General features: G+C 44.6%; 1 protein-coding gene across 14 annotated transcripts in view; it reads right to left on the bottom strand.

The window, feature by feature from the left end:
* The window catches only part of mbnl1 (muscleblind-like splicing regulator 1), a 414,821-nt gene that overhangs the window by 53,965 nt on the left and 338,932 nt on the right, over positions 1-21,924 (bottom strand). For all 14 annotated transcript variants that reach the window (XM_052018920.1, XM_052018919.1, XM_052018927.1 and 11 more), the window contains one exon: positions 20,488-20,682. In XM_052018920.1, coding sequence (XP_051874880.1) covers positions 20,488-20,682 — 195 coding nt within the window. The remainder of the gene's footprint in view (positions 1-20,487; positions 20,683-21,924) is intronic.

Below are 21,924 nucleotides of genomic sequence, written 5' to 3'. Positions count from 1 at the left end.
GAAACTGGAGCACCCGGAGGAAACACATGCAGACACGGGGAGAACGTACAAATTCCTTACAGACAGCGGCCGGAATTGAACCTGGGTCGCTGGGCATGTAATAGCGTTACCCGAACCGCTACACTACCATGCATGTTGCAACTATGCAGAACTTTGGTTAGGCCTCACTTGGAGTATTCTGCGCAATTCTGACTGCCCCATCACAGGAAGAATGTGGAGGCTTTGGAAAGGGCTCAGAAGAAGTTTCCAAGGATGCTGCTTTAAGGAGAGGCTGGACAAACTTGGTTCTCTCAGGATGTCGGAAGCTGAGGGGAGACCTGATAGAATTTTGTGAGATTATGTAAGGCATAGATAGAGTAGACAGTCAGGATCTGTTTCCCAGGGTAGAAATATCAAATACTGGTATTGGTATTGGTTTATTATTGTCAGTTGTACCGAGGTACAGTGAGCAACTTGTCTTGCATACCGTTCATACAGATCAATTCATTACACAATGCAGTTACATTGAGAGAAGGGGAAATTCTGAAGGTGATGCGTGAGGCAAGTTTTTTACGCACAGATTGGTGGGTGCCTGGAACTGGCTGTCAGGGTTGGTGGTGGAAGTAGATATAATAGTGGTGTTTAAGAGGCTGTTAGATAGACACATGAATATGCAGGGAATGAGGGATATGGATCATGTACAGGCAGAAAAGAATTAGTTTAATTCGGCAATGTGTTCGGCACAGACATGGTGGGCTGAAGGGCCTGTTCCTGTGCTGTACTCTTCTATGTTCCTACAGAACATCTCAAACTTAGCCTTAGAAAATCTGTGACACAGTGATTTAGAGAGCCTAGGAAGGACATGGTGTCTCTGAAGATTCTCTGGGGAGGAGGCTCTTTGTTGATGAACAGGGTTACGCATCCTACTTCGAGGTCCTGGCACAGTGACAGTCACAACAACACCTCTGTTAGTAGATTGCTGCTGGTGGTGTCACCACTGAGTATATATCAGCAGGGTGAACAAAACACTCCCTGTTAGTTTGAACACACTCTGTGACGTTAGCGGGTGTGGGAGCAGGCTGCAGGCTGCAGGCTGTTCTGAAACTGCCCACGTTGGTCACCTGATGTCAGCAGAGCCCCACTAAATCACGAAGATGCAGCAGCCTAGTTAGGGAGAGACAGTTCCACGGCAGCCGTTGTGTGGCCCTTTGAGGGCCAATTATGTTGGTACAGAAGAGAATAGGTGTCGTGCAAATAATAATGTCATTTGGTGCACTCTGACACCAGCTAAAGATCAGACGCTTTACTGGAACTGTGCAGTCTAATTCCCATCTGGCATGGTTTCACTTCGAAATAGTATCCAGTGCAATCAGCTCCTGGGTAAAGTAGTTATAAAGAGCCATAGAATCAAAGAGCTGTGACACTGAAACAGGCCCTTCGGCCCCTCTCATCCATGCTGACCGTGATGCCTGCCTACACTCATCCCATTTGCCCACATTAGACCCGTATCTGTCTACTCCTTTCCTGTTCAAGTACCTGTCCGAACATCTTTTAAAAACTGTACCCAGAGGGCATGCATTTAAGGTGAGAGGGGGTAGGTTCAGAGGAGACGTGAGGGGTACGTTTTTTACTCAGAGAGTGGTGGATGCCTGGAGTGCGTTGCCTGATAGGGTGGTAGAGGCAAATTCATTGGGGGCATTTAAGAGGGGCTTGGATGGGCACATGAATGAGAGGAAAATAGAGGGATATGGGCATTCTGTAGGTAGGAGGGATTAGCTGTGTCGGCACAACATTGTGGGCCGAAGGGCCTGTTCTGTGCTGTACTGTTCTATATTCTATGTTCTGCCTCTATCACCTCCTCTGGCAGTTTGTTCCATGTACCCACCACCCTCTGCGTGAAAAACTTGCCCCTCAGATCTTCTTAAATTTCTCTCCTCTCACCTTCAACCTGTGCCCTCTAGTTCTAGACTCCCCCACCCCGAGAAGAAGTCTCTATCTGTCCTATCTATGCCCCTCAAAATTTTATAAATTGTACAAAATTTGATCAGGCCGCCCCTCAGCCTCCTATCCTCCTTATAACTAAAGCCCTCCAATCCAGGCAACTTCCTGGTGACTCTCTTCTGCACTCTTTCTAATGCGACCACATCTTTTCTGTACTGTGGGGATCAGAGATCAAAATCTGATTGCCTAGCTCCTACAAAAAAAAAGGACTGCATTTCATATAGCCATACAGCACGGAAACAGGCCCTTCAACCCAACTCATCCGTCCGATCAAGACACTAATCCCATATGTTGCATTTGTCCATATCCCTCTAAACCTTTCCTATTTGTGTACCTGTCCAAGTATCTCTTAAACATTGTAATTTACCCACTTCTTTCCCCTTCCCCTGCCCTCATGACCTGCCCCTCACCCACACTATGGTGTGTTTGAAGGGTCTCGGCCCAAAACATTTCCCTCCATGAATGCTGCCTGACCTGCTGAGTTGCTCCAGCACTTTTTGTGTATTGCTCACCCACACCTTCCTCCCTCTGGTTCCCCACCTCCTTCCCTTTATTTCATGGTCCACTGTCCTCTCCTATCAGATTCCATCTTGCTCAGCCCTTTGCCTCTTCCACATCACCTCCCAGCTTCTCACATCATCCCCACTTCCCCCTCCTACCTTCCGCGCCCCCACCTCACCTGGATCCATCTATCAACTGCCAGCTCATGCTCCTCCCCTCCCCCCACCCTTTTATTCTGGCTTCTGCCCTCTTTATTTCAAGTCCTGATGAAGAGTCTCGACCTGAAACGTCGACTCTTCATTTCCCTCCATGGATGCTGCCTGACCTGCTGAGTTCCTCCAGCATTTTGTGTGTGTTGCTCCAGATTTCCAGCATCTGCAGTCTCTTGTGTCTCCAGTAAACAAATATTCTTCACTGAGCAGACACATCCAACAATCTGTCCTTCAACTTGTTCAATGCCTCTTGTGTCTCCAATTTACCCACATCTACGACTTCGTCTGGTTGCTCATTCCCTGTACCCACCACTACATATGGAAAAAACTTGCCATTCAAATCCCCTTTAAATCTTTCCCCTCTCACCTTCAACCTAAGCCCTCTAGTTTTAAAATCCCTACCCTGGGAAAATGATTGTGACTATCTACCCTACCTATACCCTTCATAATTTCATAAACCTCTATAAGATGACCCCTCAGCCTCCTTTGCTCCGGGGAAAGCAATCCCAGTATATCCAATTGCTCCTTATAACTCAAGCCCTCCAGTCCAGCCAAGATTCCTGTGAATCTTTTCTGCACCCTCTCTGGCTTAATTACATGCTTCCTGTAGCCTAGCGGCCAGAACTGCACACAATACTCCCAAGTGTGGCCTAACAAGGGATTTGTAGAACCACAACATCATGTCTCAACTCCTATACTCAATTCCTTGACTAATGAAGGCAAGCAATTATTCCAGCTTCTAGGCAAGGGTATTGCAGGTAATTCTTACTGCTGCAGCTCTCTATTTTAATCAATTTTAATATATTTTGCTGTGTCTATGATTGATGACATTGCTGTTGTGTAAGATATGGGGTCCAACAGAATTAAGGAAGGAAGTCAGGACTAAAATTAAAACCCCTAGTTACTTAAGTCACTTGCTTTTATCAACCATCTCCACAGATGTTAATTAACCACTTTCACCCACTCAGCTTGATGAGCTCCTCCAAAAAAAGTACAACATGAAAATGGAGGGTTTCACCCATGAGTCAATGCACAGAAATCTTCTCTGCAAGTTAGCCCCTTCTCCTTTCAAGTCATACTCCAGAGAAGTTAGCTTGGTCCCATCCAGTGCAGTGAAGAGGTGAAACCTACTGGATAAGGTCCAGCCTGACCTCACAGTTGGTTGGGAAAGACCCTCCTGACACCATTCCAATGAGATGCCAGTCATTTATGCATGGAGTCCTGGCTAACTGAAAAAATAGATTATCTGAGTGTTCAGAAATGAGTGTTCAGAATCAGATTTATTATCACTTAGATGTTGTGAAATTTGTTGTTTTGTGGCAGCAGTACAGTGCAAGACATAAAGACAGAAAAATTACTCTAAGCTACGAACATAGAACACTACAGCACAGTACAGGCCCTCCGGCCCACAATGTTGTGCCGACATCTTATCCTGCTCTAAGATCTATTTAACCCTTCCCTCCCACATAGCCCTCCATTTCTCTATCATTCATGTGGCTATCTAAGAGTCTCTTAAATGTCCCTAATGTATCTGCCCCCACAACCTCTGCAGGCAGTGCACTCTACACACCCACCACTCTCTGCTAAAGAACTTACCTCTGACATCCCCCTTATACCTTCCTCCAATCACCTTAGAATTACGCTCCCTCATGTGAACCGTTTCCACCCTTGGAAACAGTCTCTGACTATCCACTCGATCTATCCCTCATCATCTTGTACACCTCTATCAAGTCACCTCTCATCCTCCTTCGCTCCAAAGAGAAAAACCCTAGCTCGCTCAACCTAGCCTCATAAGACATGTTCTAGTGTAGCGGTTAGCATAACGCTATTACAGCACCAGCGACCCAGGTTCAATTCTGGCCACTGTCTGTAAGGATTTAGTACGTTCTCCTCGTGTGTCTGCGTGGGTTTCCTCCGGGTGCTCTGGTTTCCTCCCACATTCCAAAAGACGTACAGGTTAGGAGTTGTGGGCATGCTATGTTGGCGCTGGAAGCGCGGTGACATGGGCTGCCTCCAGCACATTCCCAGTAACGCAAAAAGATGCATTTCACTCTGTGTTTCGATGTACAGGTGACTAATAAATAAATATCTTATATATCTCCAATCCAGGCAGCATCCTGGTAAATCTCCTCTGCACCCTCTCTAAAGCTTCCACATCCTTCCTATAATGAGGCGACCAGAACAGAACACAATACTCCAAGCGTGGTCTAACCAGAGTAACCAAAGTTACAAAAATAAATTAATAGTGCACAAGGTAGAATATCTGGTTAGTATAGCAATGTTATTTATGAGATCAGATGTACATTTATTGACTGTCGGGTTTCCTATTTGACTACAATTTAGAAATCTTTCACTTGTTGGAAGTACCCTATGTCATTGTAAAAAGTTCTCTGAAAATTTAAATCTTTGTTTTTTTAACATAAGGAAGTCATCTGGATGCTTTTGCCAGACTGGATGTTTTTTTGTGGGTTGGAACTTCCAATTCTGGGGCACTGGGATGAAGAATCCTTCCCTTCTTTGCAACTTGCAAGGTCCACAGGTCCCTGGATCAAGGCTTCCCAGCATCTGGCAGAACTGGTTGAGAGATACCACAAATATGGCCGGTATGGGAAATGGAAGGACCACAGTGCAGCAGGGAGCATTCATCTGAGGCTGCCATCCAGCCACATTATCTTCCATTAATATTATCTCCCTTTCCTGCATCTCCTCCTCCTTCCCCCCACCCGTGAAGAAGCTGGCAGCTCTCCATGACTTCACCCATTACCCAGGCTGTTTATCATTGAAGGAGTTTAACTCTTTCCTGGCAGTATGGTACCAATCACCCAATGTCCACCCTTCTCATTTCACCTCACACAGTAGAAGCCATCAGTCAGGAAAGTTAATAAAAGAGTCATCAGTTGGGGCATCGCATATAAGAGTCAGGAAGTCATGTTGCAGCTTCATAAAACTCTGGTTGGGCTGCATCTGGAGTATTGCATTCAGTTCTGTATACCCCATTATAGGAAGGATGTGGAGGCTTTGGAGTGGGTGGAGAAGAGGTTTATCAGGATACTGCCTGGATTAGAAGGTTTTAGGAGAGGTTGGACAAACTTGGATTGTTTACTCTTGAAGTGTTGGTGGCTGAGAGAAGTTTATAAAATTATGAGAGGCATAGATAGGGTAGCCAGTCAAGAGTCATTTTCCCAGGGTAGAAATGTCAATAGAGGGCACAGCTTTTTAGGGTGAGAGGGGGAAGTTGTAAAGGAGATGTGTGGGACAAGTTTTTTACACAGAGAGTGGTGGGTGCCTGGAATGTGCTGCCAGGGGTGGTGGTGGAGGAAGACATCATAGTGGAGTTTAAGAGGCATTTAGACAGGCACATGAACAGGCAGGGAATGGAGGGATATGGACCATCTGCAGGCAGATGGGATTAGTTTAAATTGGCTTCATGGTCGGCACAGATATTGTGGGCCGAAGGGCCTGTTCCTGTGCTATACTGTTCTTTGTTCTCTGTTCTCAGTGTAGCAACTTGTATCAATGCAGTGACTATCGTACTGCTGTACAGGACAATAACAAATAAAATTTGTCCCTTGACCACGTATTTAGACTTTGGGACAGACAGGCAGGTTTCAGGGAAGGTTTTATGGGTACAGTGATTAAGTTGCAGAGCCAGCAGCCAGAATTCTGAGGCATTGACCCAGCGACAAGAGTTTGAATCCCACCATGGGAGCTGAGGACTTTAAATTCAACTAATTAAACAAACTGGATCCTTTTTAAAATGCTGGAATCAGCATCAGTGATGAATTGACCTGTACGATCGGTATGTAAGACAAGTTTTTCACTGTACCTCAGTACAAGTGACAATAATAAACCAATACCAATACCAATCCAGTCACCATGGAAATATCAGAATGTTATAAAAACCCATCTGGTTCACTATTGTCCTTGAAGGAAGGAAACTTGCCATTTTTACCCAGGCTTGGCCTATATGTGACTCCAGTCCCACCAATGTGGTTGACTCTTAACTGCCTCTTCTGTTCAGGGGCAATTAGGACTGGGCAATGAGTGCTGGTATTGCCAGTGACATTCGTATCTCATGAATGGATAAACGTAAGAAGCGAGAGAGGGAGAGGATGCTTGTGTTTAGGGACTGGATCGCCAAAGGAACGGTGGCCATTGGTGGAGCAAAGGAATTTGAGGATGCATTGTGGGCCACTATTGTGGGAAGCCATTCACACACATCACGTCCTCTCACAGTGTGGAAATTTAGGTCAATATTCTCCTTCCTGATCTAAAAGCTAAACCCAGTAACAATCCCATCAACTGTACTGAGATCCGAGGCTTGAGTTTCACCAGGAAATGCTGGCAGTCCCAAGCTAGACTGCAGGAACGGTCGTGTAGTGGTTAGTATAATGCTATTACAGTGCCAGCGACCCAGGTTCAATTCCAGCCACTGTCTGTAAGGAGCTTGTATGTTCTCCCCATGTCTGCGTGGGTTTCTTCCGGGTGCTCCGGTTTCCTCCCACATTCCAAAGACGTACGGGTTAGGAAGTTGTGGGCATGCTATGTTGGCGCCGGAAGCGTGGCAACACTTGTGGGCTGCCCCCAGAACATTTTATGTAAAAAAGATGTATTTCACTGTGTGTTTCGATGTATATATGACTAATAAAGATACCTATTTATCCTTAAGTGTCAGCAGATTTGGGATTTCCAAACGCAGAAATCCCGAGTTTGCTGACAGCTGTCTGCGGGTGTCTTGTTGACTGCACTCCACCGTTGGACTTCTTGAGGATTCCAGCAGAATTTCCCCTCACTTAGAGGAAGGAATCCACTTGAAAAACTCCTGCCTGCCACTGTGAGTTCCTCCCCAGTGACTTCAATACAGGAGGATGGCTGTGTAGGACTAAGTGTTATCAATTTCTGGGATTTTATTTAATTGTTTGCATTTATTTGAATTTCTTTCTACATGTTTTACCTATTATTTTTAAATATTTTAACACTTTTTTAATAGTTTTTTTAAGCTTAGGATTGTTTCTGAATGCTTGTATCAGAGAGAAAAAAAAATATTTTTGCCAGCTAACAGGGAACTGTTAAATTTGGAGACACCAGAGACTGCAGATGCTGGAATCTGGATCAACAAACAATCTGCTGGAGGGACTCAGAGGGTCGAGCAGCATCTGTTGGGGGAGATGTTTCGGGTTGAGACCCTTCACCTGGACTGAAAGACAGGGGAGGTAGCCAGTATAAAGAGGTGAGGGGAAGGGGTGGAGCAAGGCCTGGTGAGCGATAGGTGGATCCAGGTGAGTAGGGGCCATAGGCAGATGGAGGAGGGGAGAGTGGGAATAGCGACAGAGGCCGGGAGGTGAGAGGTGGAGGTGACAAAGGGCCGCGGATGAAGGAATCTGATCAGAGAGAAAGGTGGAGCTTGGAACCAAATAACGGAGGTGGGGAGGGCAGGTGGGAACAGCGGGGGGAGGGGACCCAGTGGGAGGGGTGTGTGGGTGATGGACAGATGGGGTGGGTGGAGGAGGGTGATGAAACAGGGTGACGGGGGCTGGGGTGGGTGTAGGAGGAACTGTGTAGGTCAGGAGGAGAGAGAAAAGGAACAAAGAAACAGAACTGTTAATATCCTCAGATATTTTGTAGACAGGGCTTATTTTGCAACCCGCTTTCCTGGACCACTGCTCCCACCCCCTGGGTGATGGAAGACCATCTCACTGATGATAACCTGACCAGAAAAATATTATGCAGAGAACTACACAAGCTAAGTTTGATCCTCTCCTATGAGTGAGTGGCATGTTGCATAACACACTGGGAAAATTGTTATCTCCTGCCTTTTCATTGTAGAGTAACCTTTAACCAGGATTCATGAAGGCATTGGCAAACCATTCGAACATCTGAGTCACCATAACCACAGGAATATCATGACCCATACCGCAGTCCCATCTACCATCAGCCCAAGGCATTGGAAAAGATTTATTAATAGTTGCCTGGAAATTGGATTTCATCTTTTTATGTTGCTTTAACTATATGTATGGTGTTAACATGCAATTGGATCCCCCTCTAAAAATCGTGAAATTGGCCCGAAAATATTTCAACCCCTTTAAACATGTATTGAACCAGGGTTCCCAAGTGTTGCATTTTTGCTGATCAGTGTCACACCTCTGGAATCTGAATTGAACCCACCACGAATGATTCAATGACCCAAATGATTCTGGGGCTGCCCCTAGAACACTCTACACAAAAGATGCATTTCACTGTGTGTTTTGATGTCCATGTGACTAATAAAGATATCTCATCAATGTGTTCCCCACTGGGTTAGGTGTGACTCAGAGTAGACGTAGGCCAATTTATTGTAGCACATTTTGCTCTGATGTCAGTGGTGTACTGACTGACCTGTCTGTCAGTACACCACTGGAGAACAAGACGACATCACCTTTGGGATGTCCAGAAAATGGGGTGGGGGGCATGGGAAGAGAGAGGAGGAGAGAGAGAAGGAGAGAGAAGGAGAGAAAGAGAGAGAGAGAGAGGGGGGGGGGAGAGGGAGAGAGAGAGAGAGATGGAGAGAAAGGGAGGAAGAGAGAGAGAGAGAGGGAGAAGGGGAAGAGAGCAAGAGAGAGAGACAGGGAGAGAGAGAGATTGAGGGAGAGGGACAGAAAGAGAGAGAAAGAGTGAGAGAGAGAGAGGGAGAGAGAGAGATGGAGAGCACGAGAACATCACGATGATGCAGCACGTGAGCATGTGCCTCAGATGTCCAACAACCCAGGTTTGATCCTGACCTCCGATGGTGTCTGTGTGGAGTTTGCATGTTCTCCCTGTGACCATGTGGGTTTCCTCCCACATCCCAAAGACATAAAGGTTGGCAGGTTACTTGGCTAATGTAATCTCCTTCTGGGGAAGAGAATTAGAATGTAGTGAGGGGTATGTGAGAGAGAATAGACTAGAAGACAATAAGACCATAAGACCATAAGCTATGGGAGCAGAATTGGGCCAGTCGGCCCATCGAGTGTGCCCCACCATTCAATCATGGCTGATTCCTTTTTAACCCCATTCTCCTGCCTTCTCCCCATAACCCTTAACTCCCTTACCAATCGAGAACCTGTCAATCTCTGCATCAAATACACCCAATGATTTGGCCTCCACAGCCCTCTGTGGCAACAATTTCCACAGATTCACCACCATCTGGCTGAGAAATTCCTCCTCATCTCAGTTTTAACGGGACATCCCTTTATTCTGAGGCTGGGCCCTCGGATCCTGAGACTCTCCTACTGATGGAAACATCCTCTCCACATCCACTCGATCCAGGCCTTTCAGTATCTGACAGGTTTCAATGAGGTCCCCCCCCCTCATCCGTTTGAACTCCATCGAGTACAGGCCCAGAGACATCAAACGCTCCTCATACATTAACCCTTTCATTCCCATGATCATTCTTGTGAACCTCCTCTGGACCGTCTCCAGGGCCAGCACATCCTTCCTTAGATACGGGGCCCAAAATTGCTCACAATGTTCCAAATAGGTTGCAGGGAAATAAGTGGGGGAATGGGATAGATGGGATTGCTCAGAGAACTGGCACAGACTAGATGGGCTTAAAGACCCCTTAGAATTTTGTGAGAGAAGGTAACAGTCCAATGCAAAGTGCAGTTTTACAATGGAGGCTGCAGAATATTCTGTAAGACTGTCTACGAGTTAGACACAGATCGAAGTGAAGTATTGATGAGAAAAAAGCAACAAATCCTGCAGTGGGTTCAGATGACAGGACAGTGATTTATCCAGATCGCCAACACATGTTTTATTCTTCAGTGAACCAGCTGATAAAATGCAGGGTGTAAACATTTAACTGATGTTCTCCTGACCCCAGGGCGACTGCAAGCAAGAGACAGTAAACAGTTTAAAGGATCACCAGGCCCCTGTCTCTTTAACACCCACTGGCAATTCTTGCCTTGGTTACAGGGTGATGGGGGGGGGGGGGGGGTGGAGGGATGGGGAGCAGGGGGCAACAAGCTTTTATCACCCTGGATTATAACACCACAAAGGCTTGAGAAGGGGGATTGGGGTGCCCCTTTTGCATGAATCTCTTTTCTTTGGACAAGTTATAGGACAGATTGTCGGATGTGTACACGCAATGAAGAATATTTAAGTCTAGTGGAGACACAAGAGACTGCAGATGCTGGAAATCTGGAGCAACACACAAAGTGCTTGAGAAACTCAGGGGGTCAGGCAGCATCTATGGAGGGAAATGGACAGTCAATGTTTCAGGTCAAGACCCTTCATCAGGACAGACACGGTAGTGTAGCAGTTAGCATAACACTATTAGCGGTTAGCAGTTCTATTACAGCGCCAGCGACCCGGGTTCGATTCCGGCCGCCGTCTGTAAGGAGTTTGTACGTTCTCCCCTTGTGTCTGCGTGGGTTTCCTCTGGGTGCTCCCGTTTCCTCCAGCATTCCAAAGACGTACGGGTTAGAAAGTTATGGGTATGCTATGTTGGCACTGGAAGAGTGGCGACACTTGCGGGCTGCCCCCAGAACACTCTATGCAAAAAAAGATGTATTTCACTGTGTATTTCGATGTACATGTGACTAATAAAGATATCTTATCTTAAGTTTTTTTAAGGTTATTTAAATCTAGTGTCCTCTCTGTTAACATGTTAGCTTTTATCAAGTCAGAGAATATAGGAGATTTGGCTCATTATGCTTGAAGGTTCTCTGAATTAGCTCCACACTCCTCTGTCCTCTCCCTATACCCCTCCAAACTTGTTTCCTCAAAATATTTAAACACTTCTCTTTCCAATGAATCAGCACACCATCTTCTCAGGGAATGTAATACAGACTTCATCAAGCCACTGCAAGACTGAGCATTTTCCTCACCTTCCCCTTTTATTTTTAACTCTTAGGACTCAATAGAGACACAACTGAAATATTTGCTATAGTTACAATAGTATCTCCTCATCGAACAGCATTAATCTCTTCACCGGAAATCACTCCAAAACTGCAAGTGATCTGCGTGTGGGGAGGGATGTGAAAAACCATTTGTAGTCTGATGACCTTCCTGAATCTGTGCACATTCACTGCAGGAGTTGGAGATTAATTCTGGTGCTGAAGTCCCACACCACCAGTTTCAGATACAGCTTCTTTCCTTCAGCCATCAGGTTCTTGAACAGACCTGCACAACCCTAACTCTACCTTAGCAAAAGAACACTACAGACCACCTCTTGCACTACCATGGACTTATCTCTGATTGTCTTTTTTTTTCACTGAGGTCTTGCTTTTTCAGTCTTTTTTCTCTCTCTCTCTTGGTTGCCGTGTAATTTATGCATAACTTATATTCTTTGTGTTATCTGTACCTACGTACTGTGATGTTGCTGCAAGCAAGCTTTTCATTGTTCCTGTACCTCACCATACTTGTGCATATGACAATAAACTTGACTTGACTAGCATGGGTCAATGTCTGGACAGACGAGCTAACCACTCGAATTATTTGAGAAACCAATTTAATGATAAAAAATGCTTTTAAAAAACAATAATTGTCTGAAACAAAGTTGCAACCTGGTCACTAAGCCAATCAGAAGCTGAGATTCTGTTGATTGACATAAATGTATCATGGATAAATTGAGGTCTGTATTTGATATGGGTCAGATCTCGTCAGACTATTCCAGTGTACCATATCCATCAGCGCCTCCAAAGACTAAGGTGTCAGGAAGAAGTATTTTAGCAGTTGGTTTTAAAGGGTTAACAATTTTTCATTTAAGATTTTGTTTAAAGATTTTGATCTAGAAATTCTATCAATTAACTCCAAAAAAATGTGTTGTTAAAAATTGACATAACCCAGAGTATTGGAATTTTTGTGTGTCTGATTGTTTCATTTTCCTGAAGGAAAATTCATCCTGGATCCCACTCTATCCTTATTACAGATTCAAATTCACTATCTGTCTGCATTGCTGTAAAAAGATAGGCTGCATTACCTCAAGTATGGATGAACAAGAAACATTGACCTTATTATTGTTGTCCATGTAGCAAGACTCAGTTAGTTAAAAAAAACTTGCATCCCCTTCCACTTTATTTTGCTCACTGTGTATCTTTTCAGCTTTGTTTTCCCAGTCATCAGCTATTTATGAGGATGTTGCTGAGACTTGAGGGACTGAGTTATGGCGAGAGGTTGAACAGGTTAGGACCGTATTCAGTGGAGTGTAGGAGAATGAGGGGTGATCTTAAGGAGGTGTATAAAATCATGAGGGGCATAGATAGGGTGAACGCGCACAGCCTTTTTCCCAGGGTTGGGGAACCAAGAACTAGAGGGCATAGGATTAAGGTGAGAGGGGAGAGATTTAATAGGAACCTGAGGGACAACTTTTACACCCAGAGGGTGGTCTGTAGATGGAATGAAAATTTCAGGACAACTACCTAAGCCAGTTGTCCTAGACTTCTCTTCCTAAACCTTCTCTTCTCCCTAGTTTTCTCTTCCCCTTTTCCTTAAAGCCTCTTTCATCAAATGTCATTACATGGAAATGAGCTGCCAGAGGAAGTGGTTGAGGCAGGTACATTAACAACTTTTATAAGGTACTTGGATAAGTACATGGACAGGAAAGGTTTGGAGGGATATGGGCCAAACACGGGTAAATGGGACTAGCTTAAATGGGTGTCTTGGGTGGCATCGACCAGTCGGGCCGAAGGGCCTGTTTATATGCTGTGACTCCATCAGCTCATGGAATATTTTCCCAGAATATTCCCTGCTCTGCCATGTCCCTCCTCCCAGTGAAGCTTCCGTTGGCTCTTGGATGGATATTGAGTACAGGAGCTGGGACGTCACGTTACAGCTGTAGAAGATGTTAGTGAGGCTACATCTGGAGTACTGCGTACAGCTCTGGTCATCCTGCTGTAGGAAGGATGTCATTAAGCTGGAGAGGGTGCAAACAAGAATTGCAAAGGTGTTACTGGGACTGGAAGGTTTGAGCTATAAGTAGAGACTGGATAGGCTGGGTCTGTTTTCCCTGGAGTGTAGGAGGTTGAGGGGTGACCTTATGGAGGTTTATAAAATCATGAGGGGCAGAGATAAGGTGAATAACCAAAGTCTATACTCCAGGGTACAGGAGTCTAAAACTAGAGGGAATAGGTTTAAAGTGAGAGGGGAAAGATTTAAAAGGGACCTGAAGGGCCATTTTTTTCATGCAAGGGGCAGTGTATATATGTGATAAGCTGCCAGAAGTGGTGGTTGAGGCAGGTACAGTTACACTTAAAAGACATTTGGACAGGTACATGGATAGGAAAGGTTTAGAGGGATATGGGCCAAACACAGGGAAATGGGACAAACTCAGTTAGGAACTTGATCGGCATGGACGAGTTGGGCTTATTTTCCATGTTGTATAGCTTTAAGACTATATGAATCGAACATTTGCGAAGCATGTTGACACCTTTCATGGTATTGTTGATTGTGCTTTCAACTACCTCAGCCACTTGTCCTGGAATCTTCTTCCTAAACCTTCTCTTCTCCCTAGTTTTCTCTTCTCCTTTTCCTTAAAGCCTCTTTCATCAAATGCTTGGTCATCAGGATGCGATGTGAATGTGAATGCCTTCTCACGTTCACATCCCATCCCGATCTGTAAAAACATCTCTTTTCCTGTAACTCTGCTGTATCTCAGTCCTGGGACTCCCAAACAAGCAGCAATGTGGAAGCACCTTCAAAGAAACAGAGAAAAAAATAGGAGCAGGATCATTCAGCCCTTCGAGCCTGTTCTGCCATTCAATACAATCATATCTATCTCAATACCATGTTTCTGCTCTCTCCCTATACTCCTTAATACCTTTTTTATCCGGAAATCTATCCGCTTTCTCAAACATATTGAGTGATTTGGCTGCCACAGCTTTCTGTCATAGATAATTCCACATGTTCACACTCTGAGTGAAAGTTTCTCCACACTTCACTCCTGTCTTACTCTGTACCCCCAGACTGTGACTCCTGGTTCCAGACACTCCCTCCAGCCAGGGTAAACATCCTCCCTGAATCCAGACCATCAATCCTTGTCGAAAGTTTGTACCACAAGGACTGCATTGCCTGAAGAACAAAGCTCACCACCACCTTCTTAAGGGCAATTCAGACAGGCAGTGAATGTTGGGTATGTCAGCAACATCCACTTCCCATAAAGGAACGAAAAAAGACTTCCTAATGTAGCTCAACATAGCATCTTATTTTGCTAAATCTTCTTGAGGATGTTGAAAGTGCTACATGACTGCGAACAGATTCGGGTTGACTGAACACAAAATCCATGGTTGAAACAGTTAGAGAAAGAGGATGCAATTTGTATTCATTTTGTGTGTGTGTTTGTGTGTGTGTGTGTGTGTGTGTGTGTGTGTGTGTGTGTGTCTGTGTGTTAGTATGTGTGTGCATATGTGTGTGTATGTTTGTGTGTCTCTGTGTGTGTATGTGTGTCTGTGTGTTTGTGTGTCTGTATCTGTGTGTGCATGTGTGTGTGTGTGTGAACATTTAATTTATTCTGCTTGTTGTTTTAGGTGCTGATCAATGAAGGAGTGATCTTTCTTGCATTCTTAATTTGGTGATGAAGATGGCAGAAGGCTTCATGTTTAGTATAATTCTTCACATGGTTATATTTAGACAAGAACATAAAACACAGAGCACAGAACATAGAACAGTACAGGAACAGACCCCTTTGGCCCTGATGTCTGTACCGAACACGATGCTGAATTAAACTAAATCTTCTGCCTGCACATGATCCAAATCCGTCCATTCCCTGCACATTCATGTGTCTGTCTAACGGCCTCTTAAACACCACTATCGTATCGGCTTCCACCGCTACCCCTGGCAGCCCGTTCCAGGTACCCACCACTCTCTGTGTAAAAAAAACTTGCCTAGCACACCTCCTTTAAACTTTACCCCCCTCACCTTAAATGCATGTCCTCTAGTATAAATGGACATGAACGGTTTAGAGGGATATGGGACAAACACGGGAAAATGGGACCGGTTTAGATGGGAATCTTGGTCGGCATGGACCAGCTGGGCCAAAGAGTCTGTTTCTGTTGTGTGACTCCATGACTCGAGTATTTGACATTTCTATCCTGAGATAGGAAAATATTAACACACGAAATAAATGATGGTGCCGTATACTAACCCAGAAAGAGGAGATTTCCCATCTACTATGTGTGACTTCTGTGTCCTGAGGCAGGTTCTGCACCATTACATTTGCAGCACCACGCCATTCCTCCCACCCCCATTCCCCCCTGCTCACTGACCTACACTGAATCCTAGTCCACCACCCCTTCAATTATAAAGTTATAAGATAAGATGTCACGTAAGATATTAATCACATGTACAGTACATCAAAACACACAGTGAAATGCATCTTTTGAGTAGAGTGTTTTGGGGGCAGCCCGCAAGTGTCGCCACACTTCCGGCGCCAGCATAGCATGCCCACAGCTTCCTAACCAGTACATCTTTGGAATGTGGGAGGAAACCAGAGCACCCAGAGGAAACCCACGCAGACACGGGGAGAATGTACAACTCCCTACAGACAGCAGCTGGAATTGAACCTGGGTCGCTGGCGCTGTAATAGCGTTACGCTAACTGCTACACTACCGTGCCTGCCCCTCATCCATGTTTACAAATCCCACCTTCCCTCTCCTTACCTCCCTATAACCTCCCAAGATATCTCCACTGCTCAAATCCCGGCATCTTGTGGTAGGCTGGGTTTAGGCTGAGTAAGGCTGGGCTTGTTTTCCTTGGAGTGAAAGGGGTGACTTAGAAATATGGAAGATTATGAGAGGTACAGATAGAGTAGAAAGTCAAAATCTTTTTCCTATGGTGGAGGTATCAAAAACAAGAGGGCAGAGGTTTAAGGAGGGAGATTTAATGGGGATCGGAGGGGTACGCTTTTTGACACAGAGTGTGGTTGAAATCTGAAACATGATGCCAGAGGACCTGGTGGAATCAGATACAATTACAGCATTTAAGAAGCATTTATACAGACACTTAAATAGACAAGGCACAGAAGTATATGGTCCTAACACAGGTAAATGAGCAGAAGAGGTCAGCATGCATGTGATGGTTCCAACGGCCCGTTTCTGCTCTGGCGTACTGTGGCACGGATATACAGAAAACGTGGGAGGACAGATGGGGGAGCATCTCTGGCCCGACTTATCCATGCTGACCAAGATGCCCATCTAAGCTAGTCCCATTTGCCTGCATTTGGTATTGGTTTATTGGTATTGGTTTATTATTGTTCCTTGTACCGAGGTACAGTGAAAAACTTGTCTTGCATACCGATCGTACTTGTCAATTCATTACACAGTGCAGTTACATTGAGTTAGTACATTTGGCCCATATCCCTCTAAACCTTTCCTATCCAAGTTTCTTTTAAATGTTGTTCTGATCTATCTGGGGCAGCTTCAGCCATTTGAAGGGATTGCCAACAATCTCCAAAGAGGATAAAGTGTTTTCTTTCACAATAATTTAGTTAACATTAATGCTGTTAGTTAATTGAAATATTTAATGCAGTTTCAGTTGAATGTATTTTTTAAAACTTTTATTTATAATCTTTAATTATTTAAATCTTTAAGTTTAAATCTTAAATCTTTAAAATTTTTGACCATCAATCAACTTGAGCTGTTCCATGCACGAAGGTGTCTCGTGATGGGGCTTTAGATCCCACTGCCTGAGATTTGGTTGGCACACACGGATCACTCTGCCTCGTGTGACATGTTTGTTGTGGGCCAATTCAGGCCCATTATTGTTATACATTATTCCCACAAGGTCCATTGGCACTGAAGCCCTGTGGCACACGCTGAGGATGTGAAAAGCAAATGCTTCCCACATCTGAACATTAGTCAGCTCACCACTAATTTCCTGAGAGCAGTCAAGGACATGCAATAAATGCTGACCTTACCAGTGAAGCCCATATCTCATATACTCTCTCTCCTGTCGGGCAGAAGATCCAAAAGCCTGAAAGCACATACCACCAAGCTCAAGGACAGCTTCTACACCGCTGTTATAAGACTATTGAACGGTCCCCTACTACGATAAAATGGACTCTGACCTCGCAATCTACCTCGTTATGGCCTTACGCCTTATTGACTACCTGCACTGCACTTTCTCTCTAACTGTAACACTTTATTCTGCATTCTGTTATTGTTTTCCCTTTGTATCACCTCAATGCACTGTTGTAATGAAATGATCTGTCTGGATGGCATGCAAAACAAAGTTTTTCACTGTACCTCGGTACATGTGACAATAATAAACCAATTTACCAATTAACCAATTTTACCAATTTAAATGCAATCAAAAAATTGTAGGAACAGATGAATCAGCTCTTCACCTTTCTGCAAGATCAGCATTTATTATTACATGTTTACTGTTTACTTCATGCGAGCAAGGAATTTCAAATGAATTTTATATGACAATGAACTAATCTGAATCTGAATCGAAATCAGCGCCGTTATTGCTGTCATATTTTTCCTCTGTACCCATCTTCCATCCCTTGATCCAATAATCTATTGAGCTCAGTCTTGGATCAATGACTGAGCATCCTGAGCTTGCTGAGGAGTGGTTGTAATGGAAAGAGAGGCAAGGTAACACAAAACGCTTACAGTCCCTCAGCCCTACAGAAGCTTCAGTCAGGATAATTGCCTTTCCCCGCTTATCGTACTCAAGTCCTTGCATAATCCTCTCTCAGTGTAATTTTCAGAGAGTCAAAGCAATCACAATGAGGTCTTCTAATCTCACCTCACCATTCAGAAAGGATTTCTCTTCAGATTCTGTGTGTCTAATACAGTCATACTACAATGACTCTGAACAGCCCTGGCCAATTCAGTTTTTCCTTCTCTGTTGTATGACACTTTAATTATTTAACAAATCCTCCTACAAAAAGAGAGAGAGAGAAAGAACAGGGCAAGCACTGCCAGTTCTGGAATTGACTTTTAACACTGTATTAGGCACCACACTTTTAATAGAATTTGAATTCACTGATGGAAAGACATTGACTCTAACTATCCTCCAAGAATGGCTGTAATTGGATGCCACTAATTCTGATCGCAAAGCTTCATAGGTCAAAGAGTTATTTAGCACAGAAACAGGCCCTTCAGCCCACAGAGTCCATGCTGACCAGCAGACAGCCATTTACACTAATCCCATTTCATTCTCGCTATCAACTCGACCCGGATGATACCGCTCGCCTCCACACTGGGGGATCTTTACCAATTAACCGACAATCCACACATCTTTAGAATGGCGGAGGAAATCAGAGCACCCGGGTGGAATCCACACCGTCACGGGGAGGAAGTGTAAACTCCACGCAGACAGCGACAAAGATCAGGATTTAACCTGGGTCTCTATCAGTTGTGTCACTGGAGGGAAAGGCCTGACAGGATCAAGGCTTGATGGATTAAATAGAATTGCTGGCATTATAACCATTTGTAACCAAGATGAAAGTTCGTCCTTTATTATCTGTATTTGCGATATAGAAACGTGGAAATTGAGCACAGCCTCTTAAATTCGTTCTATTAATTTCAGGACTACTTTGCATCTTCAATGCATAAAACAGAGGGTGAATTTCTACTCTTCGATACCTTTGAATCATAGATTGGTACAGCTCAGGAGGAGGCCATTTGGCCCATGTATACGCCAGCACTTTGAAAGAGCTATCCCATCCTGACAAAGATGTCCTTCCTCCTTAACCCTACAAGTACTTCTTTTTTAATCCAATTCTTCACTGAGTCTGCTTCCACCAACCTTTCAAACATACCACCTCACAACTCATTAAAAATAAAGTCACCCCACCTCTTCTTCAGATACACAGCTCACACCAGAACATTCGAGAGTTGATAATGATCGCCTGGTACTCAGTACTGTTCTTTCTGAAAATGCCATGCATAAACTTTACAGGAATCAAACTTACTTAGAAACGTTCAGTGTGTAACTTTACCAAGAATCATTACTTGATAAATAATAGATGAAACCTCCATATTTTGAAAATTTCAAAGCTGTTCATTACACAAAGTGCCAAGTCAATGACTATCTGAGGGAAAGTCATCAGCATGAAAAATTAACTCTCTGCTACCTAACTTGCTGAGTGCTTCCAACACTTTATTTTTATTTATGGTTGAATTGAGTAGCTTCCCTTTCATTTTGCATTGGACATTTTTATTTGTTGGCTGCATGAATTTTCATTTGGATTAATCCACTTTCTTCCAATGTTAATAGTGCCACAAAGGAAGCAACGACCGAACTGAGATCAAGGCAGGGAATGCTGGAAATGCTCAACAGGTCAGACAGCATCTGAGGAGAGAGAAGCAGATTTGACCTGTGATTTTAACGCTGTTTCCCTTCCACAGAGGCTGCCTGAACTGCTGAACGTTTCTAGCTTTCTCTGTTTTTATCTGAGATTTGCAGCACCTGCAAGTTTTTGCTTCAGTGATCAAGCTGGATTTTGTCTGGCGTCCCTGGGACAACTCAATTTCATTCTTAACCGGATAAAAGGCTTTGCAAGGATGTAATCAATTGGTTCTGCGGACAGGCCCTGGCATTAAACTGCCCATGTTTGGGTGCAACTGAATTCAATTGCAACATCTCTATTAGTAGCGCCACAATTATTGTACTGGTTTTTGGTTGGTGGGATACCAGTGTTGCCTTCCTTGATCTAGCTAAAGCAGCCTAAGCAGATTCTTTCAGCGCTGATGAATTGGCTGCAGCAATATGAAACTACAGAGCTCTGTCAGAAGCAGGGTATTGCACTGGGGCAGAGGGGCTGTACGGGGCATAGACTGCTGAGGTGTCCTCAGCAAGGGGCGAAGGAATGAACAGAGGGCTCCGGGCTCACCTCCAGTCGATCAGTCCTCATCAGCTTCTGGGCAGCGGCCGCAGTGTGGACCGGAACGGCGTGGTTTCCCGTCACCAGCATTGGCGCGCTGGGGAGGATCTCAGCTGGCACTAGATTTGGGGAGACGGGTCCCAAGTAGGGGTTGAAGGCTGTGGTGGGGTTAGTCGCTAGCCCCGTTGTGACAGAGAACATTGGCTGAAAGACAGAAAGGGTAGAGACAAGAGTTGAGTCACCAAGTCATTGCACGGCCAAGTCTAGAACTTTCCCCCAACTATACATGATGTGAGTTCATTGACTATTGTCCAGCTGTTGTATACATTCACCAGACAACAGGCAGTTTTGGGGCAAGTTTACACAAATATACAACACTACTTGAGGTCACAGCCAGAAAACTGAGGCTAATTCTGATTACCACATTTAAAGCAAAGATGCTTTGCTTTAATTACGAGGGGACATAATTTTAAGGTGATTGGAGGAAGGTATAAGGGAGATGTCAGAGGGAAGCTTTTTATACAGAGAGTGGTAGGTGCGTGGAACACACTGCCGGCAGAGGTTGTGGGGGAAGATACGTTAGGGTCATTTAAGAGACTCTTAGATAGACATATGAATGACAGAGAAATGGAGGGCTATGTGGGTGGGAAGGGTTAGATAGATCTTAGAGCAGGATAAAATGTCGGCACAACATCGTTGGCCGAAGGGCCTGTACTGCGCTGTAGTGTTCTATGTTCTATGCTGATGTCTTGGAGAGTGTGCAGGGGATATCCACACAACTGGGGGATGAAGGACTTCAGTCACATGGAGTGACTGGAGAAGCTAGGCTTATTCTCCCTTCAGCAGGGAAGATGAAGCGATAATTGGACAGAGGCATTGGAAATTGTGCTGGGTTTTGATGGAGTAATTAGGGAGAAATGGTTCCCAGTGACAGTTGTGTGAGTAACCAGACTAGTTTTAGAGTAAAGGGCAAAACATTCAATGGGAGAAACAAAGGAAGTTTTCTTATAGAACAATTACAAAACATGCTATAAGGAGAGGTTGGACAAACTTGGGTTGTTTTCTCTGAAATGGTGGCGGCTGAGGGGAGACCTGATGGAAATTTATAAGGTTATGAGAGGCATAGATAGACAGTCGGTATCTTTTTCCCAGGGTCAAAATGTCTAATACTAGAGGGTATGCATTTAAGATGAGAGGGGGAAAGTTCAAAGGAGATGTGCGGGGCAAGTTTTTTACACAGAGAGTGCTGGGTGCCTGGAATGCGCTGCCAGGGGTGGTGGTGGAAGCAGATGCGATAGAGGCATTTAAGAGGCTCTTAGATAGGTACATGAATGCGCAGAGAATGGAGGGATATGGGCTATGTACAGGCAGAAGGGATTACTTTAGTTAGGTATTTAATTAGTTCGGCATAACATCATGGGCCAAAGGGCCTGTCCTGTGCTGTAT

This window comes from Pristis pectinata, chromosome 6, assembly GCF_009764475.1.
Source record: "Pristis pectinata isolate sPriPec2 chromosome 6, sPriPec2.1.pri, whole genome shotgun sequence".
In the NCBI taxonomy this organism is placed as follows: Eukaryota; Metazoa; Chordata; class Chondrichthyes; order Rhinopristiformes; family Pristidae; genus Pristis; species Pristis pectinata.
This window is presented reverse-complemented; position numbering and strand designations above follow the sequence as displayed.